At 31.6% G+C, this 17,440-nt stretch overlaps 3 protein-coding genes across 7 annotated transcripts in view; 1 reads left to right on the top strand and 2 right to left on the bottom strand.

Moving 5' to 3' along the window:
• Positions 1-26: 26 nt before the first annotated feature.
• LOC148275571 (uncharacterized) lies at positions 27-9,098 on the top strand. 2 transcript variants are annotated; one of them, XM_088235517.1, is made up of 7 exons: positions 27-494; positions 566-784; positions 2,626-2,951; positions 3,347-3,431; positions 3,673-3,792; positions 4,823-4,996; positions 6,232-9,098. In XM_088235517.1, exons 1-7 carry the CDS (start codon positions 375-377, stop codon positions 6,733-6,735), a joined length of 1,548 nt encoding a protein of 515 aa, XP_088091643.1. In that variant the 5' UTR covers positions 27-374; the 3' UTR covers positions 6,736-9,098. The 2 variants fall into 2 exon arrangements, with proteins under 2 accessions (XP_088091643.1, XP_088091644.1); XM_088235518.1 differs by lacking the exon at positions 6,232-9,098 and having other exon boundaries at positions 89-494; positions 4,823-5,112.
• On the bottom strand, positions 8,268-9,694 carry Atox1 (Antioxidant 1 copper chaperone). Its single transcript, XM_088235519.1, has 2 exons — positions 9,556-9,694; positions 8,268-9,178 (listed from the first exon to the last, which is right to left on the bottom strand). The coding sequence occupies exons 1-2, from the start codon at positions 9,562-9,564 to the stop codon at positions 8,969-8,971; spliced, it is 219 nt and encodes a 72-aa protein (XP_088091645.1). The 5' UTR covers positions 9,565-9,694; the 3' UTR covers positions 8,268-8,968.
• Positions 9,695-10,975: 1,281 nt separating this feature from the next.
• Positions 10,976-17,440, bottom strand: part of LOC148275569 (bestrophin-4-like) — a 100,349-nt gene continuing 93,884 nt past the window's right edge. For 3 of the 4 annotated variants that reach the window (XM_088235509.1, XM_088235510.1, XM_088235513.1), the window contains 2 exons: positions 17,014-17,196; positions 10,976-15,360 (listed from right to left, as the gene is read on the bottom strand). In XM_088235509.1, the coding sequence (XP_088091635.1) occupies positions 15,089-15,360; positions 17,014-17,196 (455 nt within the window). In that variant the 3' untranslated portion in view covers positions 10,976-15,088. The remainder of the gene's footprint in view (positions 15,361-17,013; positions 17,197-17,440) is intronic. The other variant, XM_088235511.1, reaches the window with a different exon arrangement.

Raw genomic sequence — 17,440 nt, 5'->3', positions numbered from 1 at the left:
ACCGGTCGTGGGACGGAGGTCCTTTTTTTTACAGTAAAGTACTAGATTATGTTTTTTTTTCCTTTTTTTATTGAAACTTTATACGTGCTTTAAACTGTTCGTCTTAATTTCATTTAATGCAAAACGTGTAACCTGAAATAAAGTTTCAATCAATTGATTTTATTTCGAAAATTTCAAAAAAAAACTTCTCGTATGTTCTTCATGTTGGTACGTCTTGCGCGAATTTCAGTTTCCATGGCAATTTTGAAGCATTTTGAAGTTTGAAATTTAAATCCGAAAGTTGTTAAAAATTTTACGCTCGTCTGCTGGAGACCGTTTTCAAAACAAAGATTTATTTTATATTTGTTTACCGTTGTATATCATTCATTATTAAAATGGATACTGATCCTTCACTAGAAAGACAATTTAAGGGGCATAAGGATTCTGTATCTTCGATATCATTTCATCCTACTACAAATCAGCTAGTTTCAAGTTCCCTCGACCATTCTATTATGGTAAGATCCGAACTAATAATTTGATTGTAGATGTTTGGATAGTCTCTCAATGCGCATATGTCTTTTTTTAGCTCTGGAATTTTCAATCATCATTAAGATGCTATAGATTCCAAGGTCACAGGGATTCTGTGCTGGATACGAAGTTCTCTCCCACTGGTAAATTGATCGCTTCCGCATCAAGAGATTGTTCCGTTCGGCTGTGGGTGCCAACAGTCCGAGGAGAATGCGGAGAGTTCCGTGCCCACTCGAAGACAGTGCGATCTGTTGACTTTTCACCCACTGGAACTAAGGTATCATTATTTTGTTTATAGACTGTCTGCCGTGATTACTGAGTGTCCATATTTGTACACTAGATATTGACCATCAGGTCTCTTCACTGTTGGGATTAAATTTATATTACCACAGGTTTTTTTTTATTATTTATTACTTATGTACCGACTCCCGTATCCAGGTGGAATAATAAAACTCTGTTTGTGAAATAACCAGAACCCTGGACAGGCTTTTGACTCAATGGCTTCTATCAGGTAAAAATCCTAAAGGAGAAAATCAGGCAGAGATAAGTCCGCAATTAGTGGTCTACTGGTTAGCGCATTTACTTGCCTGACTGGAGGACCTGGGTTCAATTCCTGTAATGGTCGACACGAAGCATTTATTGTAAAGGTGATTTTCTCTCTAACATTTTATAGTTTTATATTTCCATCTTAAAAGAGATGAGCGCAGATGACAGACTATTCTCCATCTATTTAAAGTATGGCCTCCAGTTTTTCGGACACATCGTCAGAAAAGACGAGAATAATTATGAAAAATTAATGGTCGTGGCAGGGGTCGAAGGAAGTAGATGGAAAGGAAGATCCCCCACTAGGTGGACTGCCACAGGAACATCAGTAGTTGGAGCGATGCGGACGGCGGTGTGTCGGGATAGGTGGATGACAACAATCCATAGGGTGTTAAAGAGACAAAATCAGCTCCTCAGCAGTTAGGAGAATGATGTAGATTACGATTTCATAGTTTCTGGACTGGATCTGAATCGTAAGACTAATCATCTTACCTTCTCGTATCAAATATGCTGCATTTATTGGAGTACCAATGCAGTGCCCATGCACCACTGGACGATATTTAATAGGCTTTATATTGCTAAAATCGTCACGTGTGAAGCTTCTGTGGAACCGGTAACAAGAATACAAAGACAACAAAATAAAATAATTAAACTAACATACAAAAAGCACACCAGTTTGACATAAAATACTTGACAAAAATTAAGATGGTAAAAATTGTACACAAAATTGCACTGGAAAATATATAAGACGATGGCATAACATTAACCAAAAATGCTGACATGCACAAATATAATGCCAGACACCAACAACACTACCACATTAAAAAAGCAAAGACAAACGTAGGACATTCAAAAATACTTTACGATGGACTTAAAAACTACAATAACTTACCTTACCACTTAATAAATTACGCTAGAGACAAATTTGAAATCAACCAGAAAAAGCACATGATTACTACACTTACCAGATGAGACATAACATGACTAGACCTTATGTTTCTTATATAACCCTAAGGGGTTTTAAAAAAAAATAAGTAAAATAAAAATAAATGTTTGTAAATCTTTATAATCTACAGATACCTGGCAAGGCGTTGAAATCTAATTATGTTTATTTATGTTCAAAGCATTAACTTTGTGGTCAAACATTTTAATTAATGTTAGTAAATATTAGTATTTGACGAAGAGACTGGTACGTCTCGAAACCGGTAGACATAAATAGTCGGTGAGCCGTTAAATACTAATATTTACTAACATTAATTAATTATGTTTATATAGAAAAAGAAAATATACATAAATATGTACAGTTCGTTTGAATATTTAATAACCCTATCTTAATGTTAGTGCCTGTCAGTGAATCAAGTAAACATACAAATTTCGTTTATGTTAGTAGGCACACTAGAATGATTTATATATAAACTTACTGTTACGCACTCATAAAGAAGAGGTTATTAAAGGAGTGGAGTGTACATGTATATCAAAAAAAAAAAATCCTGCCTTTTCATCACCAATTACATCATTGGCCATTCTAATGTTAATGCCTCGTAATTTAATATGACGGTTTATTTCTAATTTTAGCTCATCACTGCATCAGATGATAAAACTCTCAAGCTGTGGACCGTGCACAGGAGAAAATTCCTCCAATCATATGTGCAGCACAAGAACTGGGTACGCTGCGCACGCTTCTCTCACGATGGTACCATGATAGCGTCGTGCTCCGACGACAGGACCGTGAAACTGTGGGACGCCGACAACGCACACTGTATACACACATTTGAGGAACTGAAAGGGTTTGGAACACACGTCTCGTGGCACCCATCGGGGTCCTATGTGGCCGTCGGTCTGTCAAATGGTACAGTCAAACTGTATGATGTGAGGAAACATTGTCTTCTGCAGCATTATCAGTAAGGCACATCATTATCTTAATAATTACCTAGGTGTAGTGTACGCGTTACCACGCATTTTACTGGTTCATCACCCGCATCTGCCACAGTCAGGGCTTCCCGGCGTAAACGGAAGGCCACCCTCCCTAGCAAAGCCGGAAGGTAGGGGCACGACTACAAGTGGGACACACACAAAGCGGAAAGACAGAATAAAATGTCATGTTTACTGTTTAGGGGTCAGAGCTCAACTGAAATATTAACAAAAATCACACGTTACTTTAGTTATTATTTTTGTATATAAATATCGATTTAACAAGAGAGCTCTACTAATGAAGCTTTTGTTTACAATATAAATTGAGTACCTAATAATGTAATAAAACTTATTTATGTTAAAATATGAATCATTTTCTCTTCAGGGCACACGAAGCAGGCATTACACAGCTGTCTTTCCACCCGAGTGGAAATTTCCTCCTTGTCGCCAGTCAAGATAAAAAGATGAAGGTTTGTTCTTAAACCTTCCTTTACAATGTATAAAAATAATATTACCCTATTCATCAGTTTTACATATATATATATTCATATAACAAAATGAATAGCGTACCAAGTACAGTAATCAATAAAGCAAGAAGCTAGGAATGTATGTCGGGATAGATGTGTGTAGCAGTCCATCTTCTCTGCCTACCCCTATGGATAAATGGTGTGATGATAATAGTAGTAGTAGTATATATTTTTTTAATTTCAGATTCTAGATCTTTTGGAAGGGCATCCAATATACACTCTAATGGGACATAACGGATCTATCACAGCGGTAACATTCTCTAATGATGGAGAATACTTTGCTTCTGGTGGAGCTGATAAACAGGTAATGTAAGGAGTGGGTTTGGGACCTTTATACGCGTCTCACCTGAGAGGCTTAAATATTTCTGCAAACAAATGAGATTCTAGTTTGTTAGACAAATATCTCAACTGATGGAAGAAATTCCGAGCGAAGGGTGTATGGAAGGCTAGGCATTTGCAGGACTGTCACCTGTCATTGGCTGTTTTAAGTGATCGCTTTAAATACTGTTCAGTTTTCTGTAAATATTTTCAGCATCCATAGAATTTCCATAGCTCTTTTTTTTGTTATAGATTTAACCGGTTTTTTTTACAAAAATGTTTTACTGAAATAACTTTATTGCAGGGACTAAGAGCTGTTAGTTTTTAATTATTGCTATTTCTACTCTAAATAATGATAGTTTTTCTAAAACTCAAGCGGTATTTTTGGTTGATTAAAACCGTAAGTAAAATATTAACCAAATGCTTTTTAAGAACCCCTGCTAAAAAATTCTATTGATAGTTACGCTGTATTGCAGTATTACCGACGATGTACTGTGATTTCAAACTTTATGGTGGAGCTTCACAATGAAGTTGGATGTAGTATTGCCCGATGTAAAAAGGCTAACATAACACCATCTGTCTGGAAATGGTGGAATTTATTCGAGTCCCTATTATTTTATTTTACTGAAATAAACGGCACTTAGTGCCTTTTAAATATTAGTTACAAATACAATTAAATATACATACATGTAAGCATTAGTAATACAGAGCATTTAAAACAATATTATTAATGAACAAATTAAGGAAGTCTAAAAAAGATAAAATATATAAAAGATTACCATTATATTAAAATACGAAACATTAACATCGTGCCTGAGAAACTTAAGCGTGAGGCACTCTCCGGTCAGAAAATTTAAGCGTAATAAAATCATTTTCTTATTTTTCTGCACATTTTTTTTTTACTTGTCTAAAAATTAATTAATAAGTACACAATCATCTGTTATTAAAAGATATTAACACATTTATTATTTATTTGCAAATCCCTTATACCATTCTAATAATATATTTCCTTTTAGATAATGATTTGGAAAACAAATTTCGCCAACGCCGAAAACTTCGAGGATTCTAAAGAAAATATTTCTGTCATGGGTTCATCAATAGATTTGGGAATGGGACATAATCAAGATGTTACCAAACATGTCGACGCCAGAAAATCCACATTCTTCCGGACAGATGACTATGACGATGAGGTTAGATCCTGAATTGTTGATCCACCTCTAGATATAAGTATACTGGGAAATAACTGCTGTATATATTTTATTTCATTGTCCATTTACAAATCAATGGCCAAATAAGTTATTTTTTAAGTTGTAATTAATTATTTAAAAATATATTTCTTTATTATTAAAGATGATTTGTTTTTTTGTTTCTTTCTTTTGAGTCTTAGTTTAACGAATTTTAATGATATGTATTCCATTTCTGACCAATGTGTGTAAATCAAACTCCATCTAAGTATCCTGGAGGCTTACTACTTATGAGTCCAGTGTTGAACAAAAACCTCATGCTTGGACCTCCACAGTTCCCTGTCAGCCGCCACCCTTTGCCACCATGGACCTGCAACCCTCCTAATGTCGCCGGACCATTTGATCTGGGGTTTCCCTACGCTTCTGCATCCTATTCTCGGCCTCAAGTCCATCACTTTTTTCGTCCATCTACCATCCGACATCCGAGAAAGATAACCCGCCCAATTCCACTTTCGCTCTAGTATTCTTTCGCCCAGATCCGTTACTTTAGAATTTTCCCTGATCCACTGATTTGTCTTGCGATCCTTAAGGTGTTCAACATTTCTCTTTCCATCGCTCTTTGCATCGCCTTAAGCTTGGATAAAATTATTTTGGTAATGGTTGATATTTCTAATCCATAGGTGAGCGCGGGGAGTACGCATGCAATTAAACACTTTTTACTTACTACAGGGAAATTTTAATTAAAAGTTTTCACTTTTATTAGGTTTCGATTTGTACATAAGTGACCGAACATAAATATGTGATTTGTAATGTGTTAGTGTAGGAAATCGGGTTTGTCACATATAAATAATATTGATTGAATGCAAAGATTGATTTGTATTGCCTGTTGCATTGACTTTCAACATACATATATAATGGATGATTCACAAATTCAAAATACTTTATTTGCTCTTGTCTGTATAACCAGAATTTAGGAATAAACTGAGTAACAAAAAAAATGCAACTGTTGACAAATTGAGTAAAATATAAAGAAAAAAAATTTTTTTTGTCAAAAAATGATATAAGTAGCACTGACCACCATTTCAAAGTATAAGAAATTCAACATTTAATTTACTTTTAAATCATAGTAGCTATTGCAATATCAAGGCAGGAGATGTAAATACTGTCTTTGGGCACTACCTTTTTCTTTTTCTGGGTGAACAATAAATTTGTTTAATGATGGATAATTCTTTACGGGGCAGGTTTGTTTATCATCAGAAAAGGAGTGCTGCAGTTCTGAAGATAGACGCAAATCAATTCAAATTATTTGTCACAAGTTTGCAAGTTCCACTCCAAATGCATCAAGAGTCAAATCAGAAAAAGGAAGTGTCAGTTCAAATATAAACCAATATTACAGTTCTTTGTTTAAAAAGTATTATAGTGAAAAATTCAGTGATAATCATATTCCTCGGACTCCTCCGATCAGTTTTTGCTCCTCAACATTTTTGGAAGATATTGTCTTAAGAAGTGTCTCATCTTCAGATTCCCCCATAATGACGCATTTTGCAGATGAGCCCGCTATTAAGAAGCAAAAAGTTGAATACTGTAATTGTGAAGATTCAAAAGAACCTCTTTTGCATTCGACTAAAGATTTAACTTTAGTTCCTACAGTGAAAGCTATGGTCTGTAATCTCATATCAGTTCAGAACATATTACATAAGCTTGATGAACGATTAATTGTTTTAGAAAATATACATTGCTTTTAGAAACATTACTTATAATACATTAGTGCGTAGTATATATAGGTAGATTTTATTATGTTATGTAGAATTTATTTATCTTTCTATGATTTTACTTGCAGTTTTGAAATAATTTTATATAATTTATATTATATTTATTGATAGAGATTTTAAAAGTAACATAAAAGTTTTTACAAACTATAATATTATCACTTACATATGTGTATATACTTATTGGAATAGATATATTATAATATATAATTAATAAAAAACGTTTTTTTCAGACCACTTGAGTTTATTTTGAAGCACTACTAGTTTTGGAAGACTCGGTACCTTCCATCTACAGGTGTTATCTACTGAGTCTTCCGAAACTAGTAGTGCTTCAAAATAAACTTAAGTGGTTTAAAAACAAAGTTTTTTTATGAATTATATATTTTAATTATGCCATTCCACAAAGTTAATGCCGATTTAATCAATAATATAAATGTATAAATTTTAATCTTATTTACATGCCTGTAGCATAGCGTGTTGGATTAAATTCCCGGCAGGTATAAAATATTAAAAAGGGTACAACACAGCAATATTAAAAAGTCACTAGATTAGCACCTGAAGCATAAGTTATTATCCTGCCTGCATTTAACAATTTATTGAAATACGCTGCAATTAGAGTACCAATATAGCACCTAATGAACCATTATGTGTTGGTAAGCGACTGGTATATCAATCGCAGTATATTATGTGGATCATTTCTTAGTTAAACGTATAAATAAAAAAACAAGCACATTAATATATAAAGGTTTTATTTTTAAAAAAATATGTTAGAAGTTTTCATATTATATTTTTGCTAACAAATTTGTGGATTCAAGTATCACTCTCCTTTTATTTGTATAATAAATCAAATATGAGCTGCCAATATTCAAATAGTAAGTCAATATTTAAAATCTAAATATTAAATTGATTTATGAATATTAATGAACATGAAAATAGTACAAAATTGTAGGACAAGAATTATACATTAAGGTGATATTTACAGTTGCTCAAGAATTCTAACATATTTATTGATTTGTAATATAAAAGTTAATAAAAGGGGATCAAAACTGTGGGTAAACTTTGAATTATATCCCTTAAAACATTATGCGCATGGAAGATCTATTATCAAAGAAAAAAGGAACAGCTTGTTATTACTTTATACATAAATAACACGGGTGTTACAACTGCAGATATCTCTACAGTAATGGAGAACATTTTTGAGAAGGGAATATGGAAGTTCAGACATTTACAGGGCATATTAGCTGGTTGAAGCAATCATTTTACACACCGCATAATACAACAGCGGCCCCCTTGGTGAAACAGCTAAGGTTTGTCTCACACGCGGAGGGTTCCGAGTTCGATTCCCAGTGAAATCACGTGATTTACTCTAATAAACCAATTTTGCTCCTTTTTTTAATAACTTGTCATAAAAATTATAGTGTTTTTAATTTTTGAAGCACTAACTTTTTGGAACATTATTGTTCAAAAGATTGAAATAAAATTAATTGGTTTTTATGTCTGATTTACTATTTTATTTGATGACTTAACTAGCCTTCTTCGGGGTCAATTATGCTAGTTTGTAATTAATTAACTCTGAAGAAGGCATAGTTTTCTTGCCAGTTAGTTATTAAATTTAAAAAGTAAAGTGGTACATCAAAAACAAAGTTATTTTATTTTAATCTATTGAAAATGAATGTGAGCCAAATATGAAACCGAGTTTTACCATGTAATGCTTATTACATAAACATTTGTACCGGTAATAATTCTAAAATTCCCTTAAACATAATCTTTTATATAACACATTGATAAAAAAAAAAGTTTTTGAAGATGACCCAAGAGGCAAATATAATGAGGGACTTTTAGGAGTAAGTTTTCTCTAGAAATTTATTTAATTTAACAAATAAGATAATTTACAACCTTTACAGTGCGATATAGGTACTACGTTTTTTGTTGAATAATTTTTATTGCACAATTAACAAAGTAAAATATTAAAACATTATTTAATAAAGAGTGGATAAGGTAAGAAGACTTTAGTCGGACATTCAACAAAGATAAATTAGTGTTATCTAGTAGCCTCTGTCAATGCACTGATAAAATTTTAATCATTGTGTATTTACAATTAACAACTATAACAAATTGATTAAAATCTATCAATTTAGTAACTTTATTTTTTTATTATGTTATTTTTCAAAATCATTTGAGCCATTTTGTTTGACTAAATCTTCTTGTGTTATTGTGGACCAATGTAAGAGGTTACTTTGCCAGTCTTTTTAATAACTTTCAATATCTCTTCTGCGCTGAGTGATGCTGTGACCACAACCTTCTGTTCTTCCAAGCTGATGGTAAAGTCTTCAACCCCATTGCCCTTTAGTTTGTTGAGTACTCTTTCCACTGCACCAGAACACCCGGAGCATGACATCTCAACCTTAAATGCGTGAACCTGCCAAAAAAATCCAATAATATATTTTCTAGTTTGACGTGACAAATTAATTATAAATGATACAAATAAACAGCACATTCATGAATAATTTATACCAATCATTTTATTCGCCAGATACCCATGAGTAGACATTATTATCTAACCTAGAGCTACGAAATATTTAAAAAGATGAAACATGTTCTTATATTACAGGTATAACAATAAAAACATATGGATATATTTATTAACTAATAATTAAGATATTAACCTAATGGATTTCTGAAAAACAAACCCTCATATTTTTTTTAATACATGACAAGACTTGAGGTCTTATTTGATCACAGATTAAAATTTATAAGACTTGATTGAAAAAATACCATTATTTTTACATTACATACCTCCGGCATCTCGATTGATTTTCTAGACTAAAGTGAGGATATCTGTTGTTAACATATGTTTAGATAACTCACTGCTTCTTCTTTCATCCGTAATCTTCCAATAATCTAAAATAGGTCAAATGAAATCAACTGCTGTAGTATTTGAGATTTATCATACAGAACAGAACAAAAACCGAAACAAAAGTGAACTAGTGAAACTTCAAATATGACAGCACCAATAGTGTTGGTGCCCCTTGTTATTCGTTGTCTATGGTACAATAAACTAGTGCTGTACCGATAATTAGTGGTGCGAGTGATCTCTGGTAGTGATGACCGATCGTAATGTGGTAGTATAATCTGTGTATACATACAGATGTTCACTAAACCCTGTCACATCCGAAACCACGATGATCAGTATGATTAAGAAGACATATTGGCACATCAAAATATTTTTTTAGAACGAATAAAATTTTGATTTTTTTTTATCAAAACAAGCAAATGGTTGCTTACTTCTGCAAGGGAGAAACGAGGAGGAGGGAGGGGAGAGTGATACTGCGCCGCGCTACCCTGCAGAAGTAAGCAACCATTTGTATTTTTAAAATATTAAAAAAAAAAACTTTTCTTTGTTCTAAATATTTTTTAAATATGCTAATATGCCTTCTTGCCCATACTGATCATCGTGGTTTCGGATGTGACGGATGTTTCGGGGTTTAAAGAACACCTGTATATCGATTTCAATACTCCTTTATTCAGAGGTTTTTCGTTTTTATTCTGCTTACAAAACTGCAAGCGTATTTTTTTTTGCACCACAACGGGCCAGAAGATCTAATCACGGTAGTGAATTGCGAGAGTCCCATGAGAAAGATCACAATGAATTTTTCAGTTCTCACCGGGAATCGAACCTAGACTGGTACTATGACAGCATTTATAGCGCGTATTTAGTATGTACATAGATATGTGCTATACCACGCCATAAATGATTTCATAATACCAGCCCTTGAACATATTGTGTGTGAATCAATATTTTTTTGGGGCTTTTTGATTGATCATTAAACAATCTAAGTTACCTACCTAATTTCATTTTAGATACGCATATCCTCAGTGGAAAGGAAGAAGAAGAGTCAATGAAATGAAAAAGCCAACGAAAAAAAAAGCCAATGAAAGTTTTTTTTTAATTAATACAAAAATCATATTTTAAATTTAAATTATAAAGGAATCATGCCAAAATAATAGATATAAAAGATTTTTTTTATAATTGAAAAAAAAAACAAAAACTTAATTGGCCCATCTGTAAAGCTGCTACATGTGCATACTGCTTAGGAACTTTGTCCTTTCCACCATTGATATATTTAAAGAAAATATACATATATTTCGTTAAAGATTTTTTCTACAAATGATTCAAGAGAATGCACATAAAAAAAAATACAGAAAAAAAAACACATTTTACATTGAAAAAACTTTATTTACCTAAATCAAATAAATACTTAAATTTTTTGAGTAACAATTGATAAGATTCAGTGAATGGAATGTTCCCCTTATGAAAGACACAAAAATCTGTATTGTTCCAAGTGGATGGTAATATCTATTGAAATATCAAATGTTATTTAGTGCGTGGATAATCAAAATTATTAATCTAATTAATCAATGATGAAAATGAACAGACAAGCAACATAAAAATACAATATTTGTTTATTACGCTATATTCTTATTACAATATATTATAATATCTAATTGTAAAAACAGGGAACGGCACAATAATTAGATATTTATATCACAGAACCTTCAAAGACGTATCTGCCACTTTGTAAAATAGCACCTACATAACTTTAATGAAAGAATGATTCATTTTAATATTCTACAAAATACAGAAAATCAAAAATACTATTTGAAAATGTTAACATAGATATTTCAATGAAATTAAATAAGTACACATTTATAATAAAGTCAAATGTATGAATTTTTGAAAAGTTCTTAAAAGTATTTTTTAATGTATTATATTTAAATAGATAAAAAATCTAATCACAAGCGTGTCTTTCTTCGTGTAAACTCTTACATATTATTTATGTAACCAGGAATATGTTACATTAATTACCTATACTAAATATACAATTTAGAGGTGTCAGTTGCCATACACATTTAATATCAATAATCAAGTGTTCGGAAAGGATGTGTGCAGTTTAAAATTAAAATTTTTAAAATACTGAAAAAGATTCTATAGCAGCTATTGACAATTGGCGGAACTTGTGCCTAGGGGGGATGTGCCCCTTCTGGCCCTGCAACATCCACTTTAGTTTCTGAACGGACCACAGTAGTACATGCAGCCTGGCCGTCAATCAAGGATTTCACTTATTTTTTATTATGTCATTTCAAATTGTATTATTTCATCATAGAATTTTTTTAATTGCATACAAGGCACATTGGTTTTAAATCAGTTGTGTTTAGACGGTCGCGTGGCCCCAACAAGAGTTGACATATTCGTATGGCCCGCCACCAAAACTAATTGCCAACCGCTGTTAAAATTTTGGGCAATATGTTATAAATATACTACAACTGAGATGACAAACATTTTATAAAAAGGAATATAGAAGTCTAGGCTTATGACCTATCATTGCCTGGTTTAAGTGGCCACTTTACACACTGTGTAACATTATTATTAACTATGTTATTACTGTAACGTTTAGTTGTTAACATTTAGTTGTAAGTTTAATTGTTTTTCTTCAGGAAATCAATTTCTCAGGATTTTAATCTCTCTTTTATTGCTTCAATTTATGGATTCAATGCGCCACAAATCAAAATTCAACTTGGGATAAAAGTCAAATATTTTTGGAGGAAAATGTACTAGAGTATAAATATGTAATAAATATTTTAATTGAAACATAAAAGATAACTTTAAATTTTACAACAATAATAATCAATTGTCTTTAGTTGATAAAATATTTGCCTTTTAATTCTCTAATTTACTAGGTTCGTATTAAAATATATGTACATAGAATTATGTAGGTATTAAATGCCATACAATTTAAATTTTCAAAAATTTCCCTGGCTTATGAATAAAATACTTTTAATTACTTCAAATTTAAACTACACACTTGTCCTCGACACCTCATATGTATATTATTATTATATATTTATCATATTTTAATGATGTAAGGAATATAATCTCAAATGTGTGTTTTTATAAATTCAGTTTGTTTCCTTTTCACCGCGTTATACTAATTTCATTAATGTTAAGTGCACTCAAATCAATTTCAATTTATGTTTTTATTTAAACTGTACACAACTTTTTAAAAAACCTATTTGCGTTTGTGATAAAGTATTTGTACATGTAAAACATTTGTTTTAATTTACTGGTTATTTCTTTAACATGTCAATTAAAAAATATGCTTAATTATAAAAAGTTGTTTTTTGTGGGAAAACTAAATGAAATAATTATGAATTATGCTAAATCTAAATTAAACTTATAAGTATTATATTATATCTAAAACAATACTGAAAAAGGCAGGCTTCATGTGAATGAATTATTTTTAATAAAATAAACATTGCTTCTAGATAAAAATGTTATATATAGATATTAAAATATTATGAGCTCTTTAAAAGCTAATGAAGTATAATAAATACTGTCAGAATAAGAATATACGTATTATATTAGTACACATATTTTATCTACAAGAAGGTCCCATAAGTATTAAATACCTATACAAACATTACATTTAGTTAATATATATTGGTGCATGTTTATCAAAATAAAGTAACAGAACAAAAGCATCACTAAAATTTGAGCAAATAAATACGAGATATTGTGCTGAACATTATAAATAGCAAATGAGAATGTATATTTTTTAAACAATTTATTGAACATTTAATTTAATTTATTGATTTAACTATTCTTTGTGTAAATTACTGAATTTTAGGAACCTCCCACAAGACAATTTTTTTTATTGGATTCTCAAAATGTTGGTGTTTTATTTTCACTTAGAAAGACAGCAGTTTTGCTATTTACAAATTATCAGTCAACCCATGCTCAGCTATTACATTAATAACAGGAGTCCAAATATTTTATATGATAGTGTAAATAATATAAATAAGCACTGAAATTTCTCACTCGAAGTTCGATGTGAAAACAGATATTATAGTTATGTAGGTCATATGTTAATAAATGAGTAATCGTCATAATAATGCCTACAGGTTTATAAATAAAGTAGATTTATTTTGTATGTGTGATAAATACATTAAAGTGCTTTCTCACAAATTAATACGTATTTAAAAAATATAATATCTAGGTTTGTATCACGCAAATATAAAATAAATATTCTAGGAAACTAAATTGCATGTGTACGAACAGATGAAAAGCAACATTTTCTTTTTAATGAAAAAATAGTTTACACTTCATACTTTGTGCCTAATGTAGGCATTATTTACGTAAGTATGTATTGTGTAAATGTGTGTTTGTGCCTCACAACCTAAAAACGGTAATATTTTAAACACATGTATCATAAAAAGGCTAATGGGTCATATTTGTAAAAAATATTTGTTTCTTATAAAAAAAACCTGTGTCTTTGTGTGTTTTAAGAAAGACCTAATACTCCACTGGAATAATATTTTTAATGGGTCATTTGACTGAGCTTAGCTCTACACTCAATTTTCAATGAAGTTAGTTAGTTTCAATGTTTTGGTTTGACCCAATACATAAAATGAATTAATATCTTACGCTTGTAAATCTCGGATTTGTCTAATTCACTTTTCAGAATGCAAAAAAAACTTTGAAATTTTTATATCCAATTTCTGACTAAATGATAGAAGAATAAAAGATGGACTGACCAAGCTTAAATCATTACAAAGTAGTGAATCACTATTAGGTATATATACTACAATAATTTCAGTTTCATAATTCTGAATATGGATTTTTTTAACTTACAATACCAGTATATGTAAAACTACATACATACTAAAGTTGTATTTCACATAGAAGGCACTCAAAAGTTTATTTCCGAAAAAATGCAAACACTTATTTTTTTTCAGTTTCTGACTACTTAGCAAATCAATTTAATAGAAAAAAAAGTTCTAGCAAAATTTAAGTAGCACATACCAAAGGCTAAAGATATTCTCTGCAATATATCTTAAACTGTTTTTTTTACAAATCGAATGGCGTTAAAAGAAGTTAAAGCACTTATTTATGTTAATTTATTATAAAAATAATAAAACAGGTAGTCTTTATTCCCCAAATTTTGAATAAGTAATTATTAGTATAATTATTTTTCAAGATGTCTGTAGTTGATTAAATAGGCAAATAATCTGCTTTCAATTTACACTCCATTTTCTATAAACGTAGAATGAACTTGGAGAAATAATAAAAGTGATGGAACTAGCCTCGGTAACTCAATATTTGTGTATTAAATAACAATAATTTATTTATATAATAAATTAGAGTAATAAATTTATTGGAGGACTTTTACGATGTGTAACAAATTAAAAGAACTGAAAAAATATGATTAATGTGAGATTGAAATATTTGAATGTCTAATGTCAATGTTTATCACATATTCATTCACAAATATCATGTGCTTTTTGGGCTGCCTTGGTCAAGCCCATCTTTAGAGGTGCCACTTATGGATGGAGTCTGTTTCTTGGATTCCTGCGTCAGCTCCGCGAGGAGGATGTCATTATCTGTGCAGAACTCCCCCACATTTTGCTGTGCGCTGACGGAGCGAGCCATCAGCTTCTGTCGGTACCTCGTCAAGCGTTCCTTGTCCCGTGCGGCCTTCAGGCGGTGGAACTCATCCTCTTCAGTTTCAGCTGAAGATATACTAGCCGTGTCATCTTCGGGAACTGAATTTTAAAAATGTATTAATTTTTAGAAAATTATATTGTTTGGATGAACAACATAAAACAAAAATTATAAAATAAAATAAATATATTTACATAGAAAACTACATTACCATGCAAAAATAATCATAATTAGGAAAAAGTTAAAGCTACTTTATTTGAACGATCAAATAATTCTACGAAGCGTGCAATTTCAAACCTCTAGGTATCGAGAAAAACTTGCAAAGAAACAAATTAATTTACCATGTCAAACTGGTTTTATACATAAAATTAATCTGTGTTAGATATTTTTCAAATGTTGTTAACAGTAAAATTCCACGTGGTACAAACTCTATTAATTAGAGTTGCATATTATTTACAAACATATGCGCATGGATTGATGAGTGGATCAGGCCAAATAGGTAGAAATATGTTTGTGTTTGTGAGTTTTACATTAATTATTATTATAATTATGGAATATGTACCAATAGTGGCAATTTGGTATTAAAGAATGTAACATTCTCTGAGAATATCAAAGTGAAAAATATGAATTACTGCATTATTATTGAGTTGTAATGTAATTACAATATATTATATTTTTTTTAATTCTCTAACACTTCTACTAAACTGTAGCACACGGTTTCCTAGGGCTTGAAGTACAATACATCACACATTGTTTTAAAAGTGCAACATATTTTGTTAAAATAAGCTGTTAAGCGAACTAAATTGTTAGAGTAGCAAATTAAGATAAATTAGTTTAATATTAATAAAACAAGACCTTTAGTGTGAGGACTTACAGGGATAGCAGACATAATTATTTTTTTCTTCTAGGGATTGACGACTTGAGTATACTTTTGAGGTGAGGAGAAGAGGAGGGAGTTTGGCGCCGAGAAGATGGAGAACTCGAGGAGGGGGATGGTGAGCGCGGGGGGGAGGGGGGATCAGCAGGGGAATAGCGCGGTTGGCTGGGACGGAATACAGTAGGAGTGATGCGCCGTGGAGACACATTACCTGGTGAAACAATTAAAGCGGGTGACATTATCACAACAATGTTTTAATAGGAGTTTTGGAGGAGTGAGAACATTTTCACACAAATTCAGCAAAACAATGGTGCAACATCCGAATATTTAATCAATTGTAAGACAATCAGTAAATGTCAATAAAAACTACTCATTTAACCTTTTCACCACATCCCTGGCTCTAGAAAGCTGCCAAAATATTTTCAACAAATATTTAAATGACATTTCTGCATGACCACAAAGTATCGGCTTTGTCCAATTTCGTATTTCATCCTTTAACTAACAACACTGCATAAGTAATCTTTGTTATTTTTACGGGACGATATTTATTTCATTGAAAACTCAAGTAAAGTATGCCTTTAAATGTATTAAAATGAAATGTTTATTCCTAAACTGTCGCCTATTTAAAAATTAAGTCTAATTCCTATTCAATTCAATAAAATAAGCAGTTTTTTTTGTTGTCTCGTAAAAAGATCAAAAATGACTTACGCGGTGTCGTTAGCTAAGTGACAATTTGAAAGTTTTATAAGCGGAAAAAAGGTTAATTTCAGTTTTTGAATGCATACATATTAAATAAATATTTTTTTGAAATAACAACATTATTTTTCATAGCCGAGTGTAAGATAATCCTTTGTGCGAGGCGTCCACTTCCCCTTACCCGTGACTCGACTGGCGGCCGCACTCAGCGAGGGTCCGATATCGCTGTCCAGGCGCGGCCGCGTCTCCAACCCTCCCCCCAGGCTGCGCGGCGAGGGGGGAAGGGTCAACTCCCCCCAAGCTACGGGTGCTGATGAAGACATTATTGTGTTGTTGGGCTTCAAAGACCACCCGTGGTTTACCGCTAAAAGGGAATGCATTAGTCAAAGAGGAAAGATAGTTAGGGAGCAGACAGAAAAAAGATTCCAGATAACTTTTTCCTCACAATTCCCATCACGCTATTCTTATGCGTCCAGTTATAAAACCGTTAAAGATACGAATGAAATGATTTAATAAACTCATCTTATCACTCTCGACTGTTTGCATTTTACAAACTATATACTGTCCTCCACCAAATTTTAGTGAACGGTATAAATATGACATGAAAC

Source organism: Micrasema longulum, unplaced genomic scaffold (assembly GCF_059751315.1).
Source record: "Micrasema longulum isolate JH-2025_06_02 unplaced genomic scaffold, ASM5975131v1 h1tg001384l, whole genome shotgun sequence".
NCBI classification, from domain to species: domain Eukaryota; kingdom Metazoa; phylum Arthropoda; class Insecta; order Trichoptera; family Brachycentridae; genus Micrasema; species Micrasema longulum.
The sequence above is the reverse complement of the archived record's forward strand: the minus strand, read 5'-3'. Positions and strand labels throughout refer to the sequence as shown.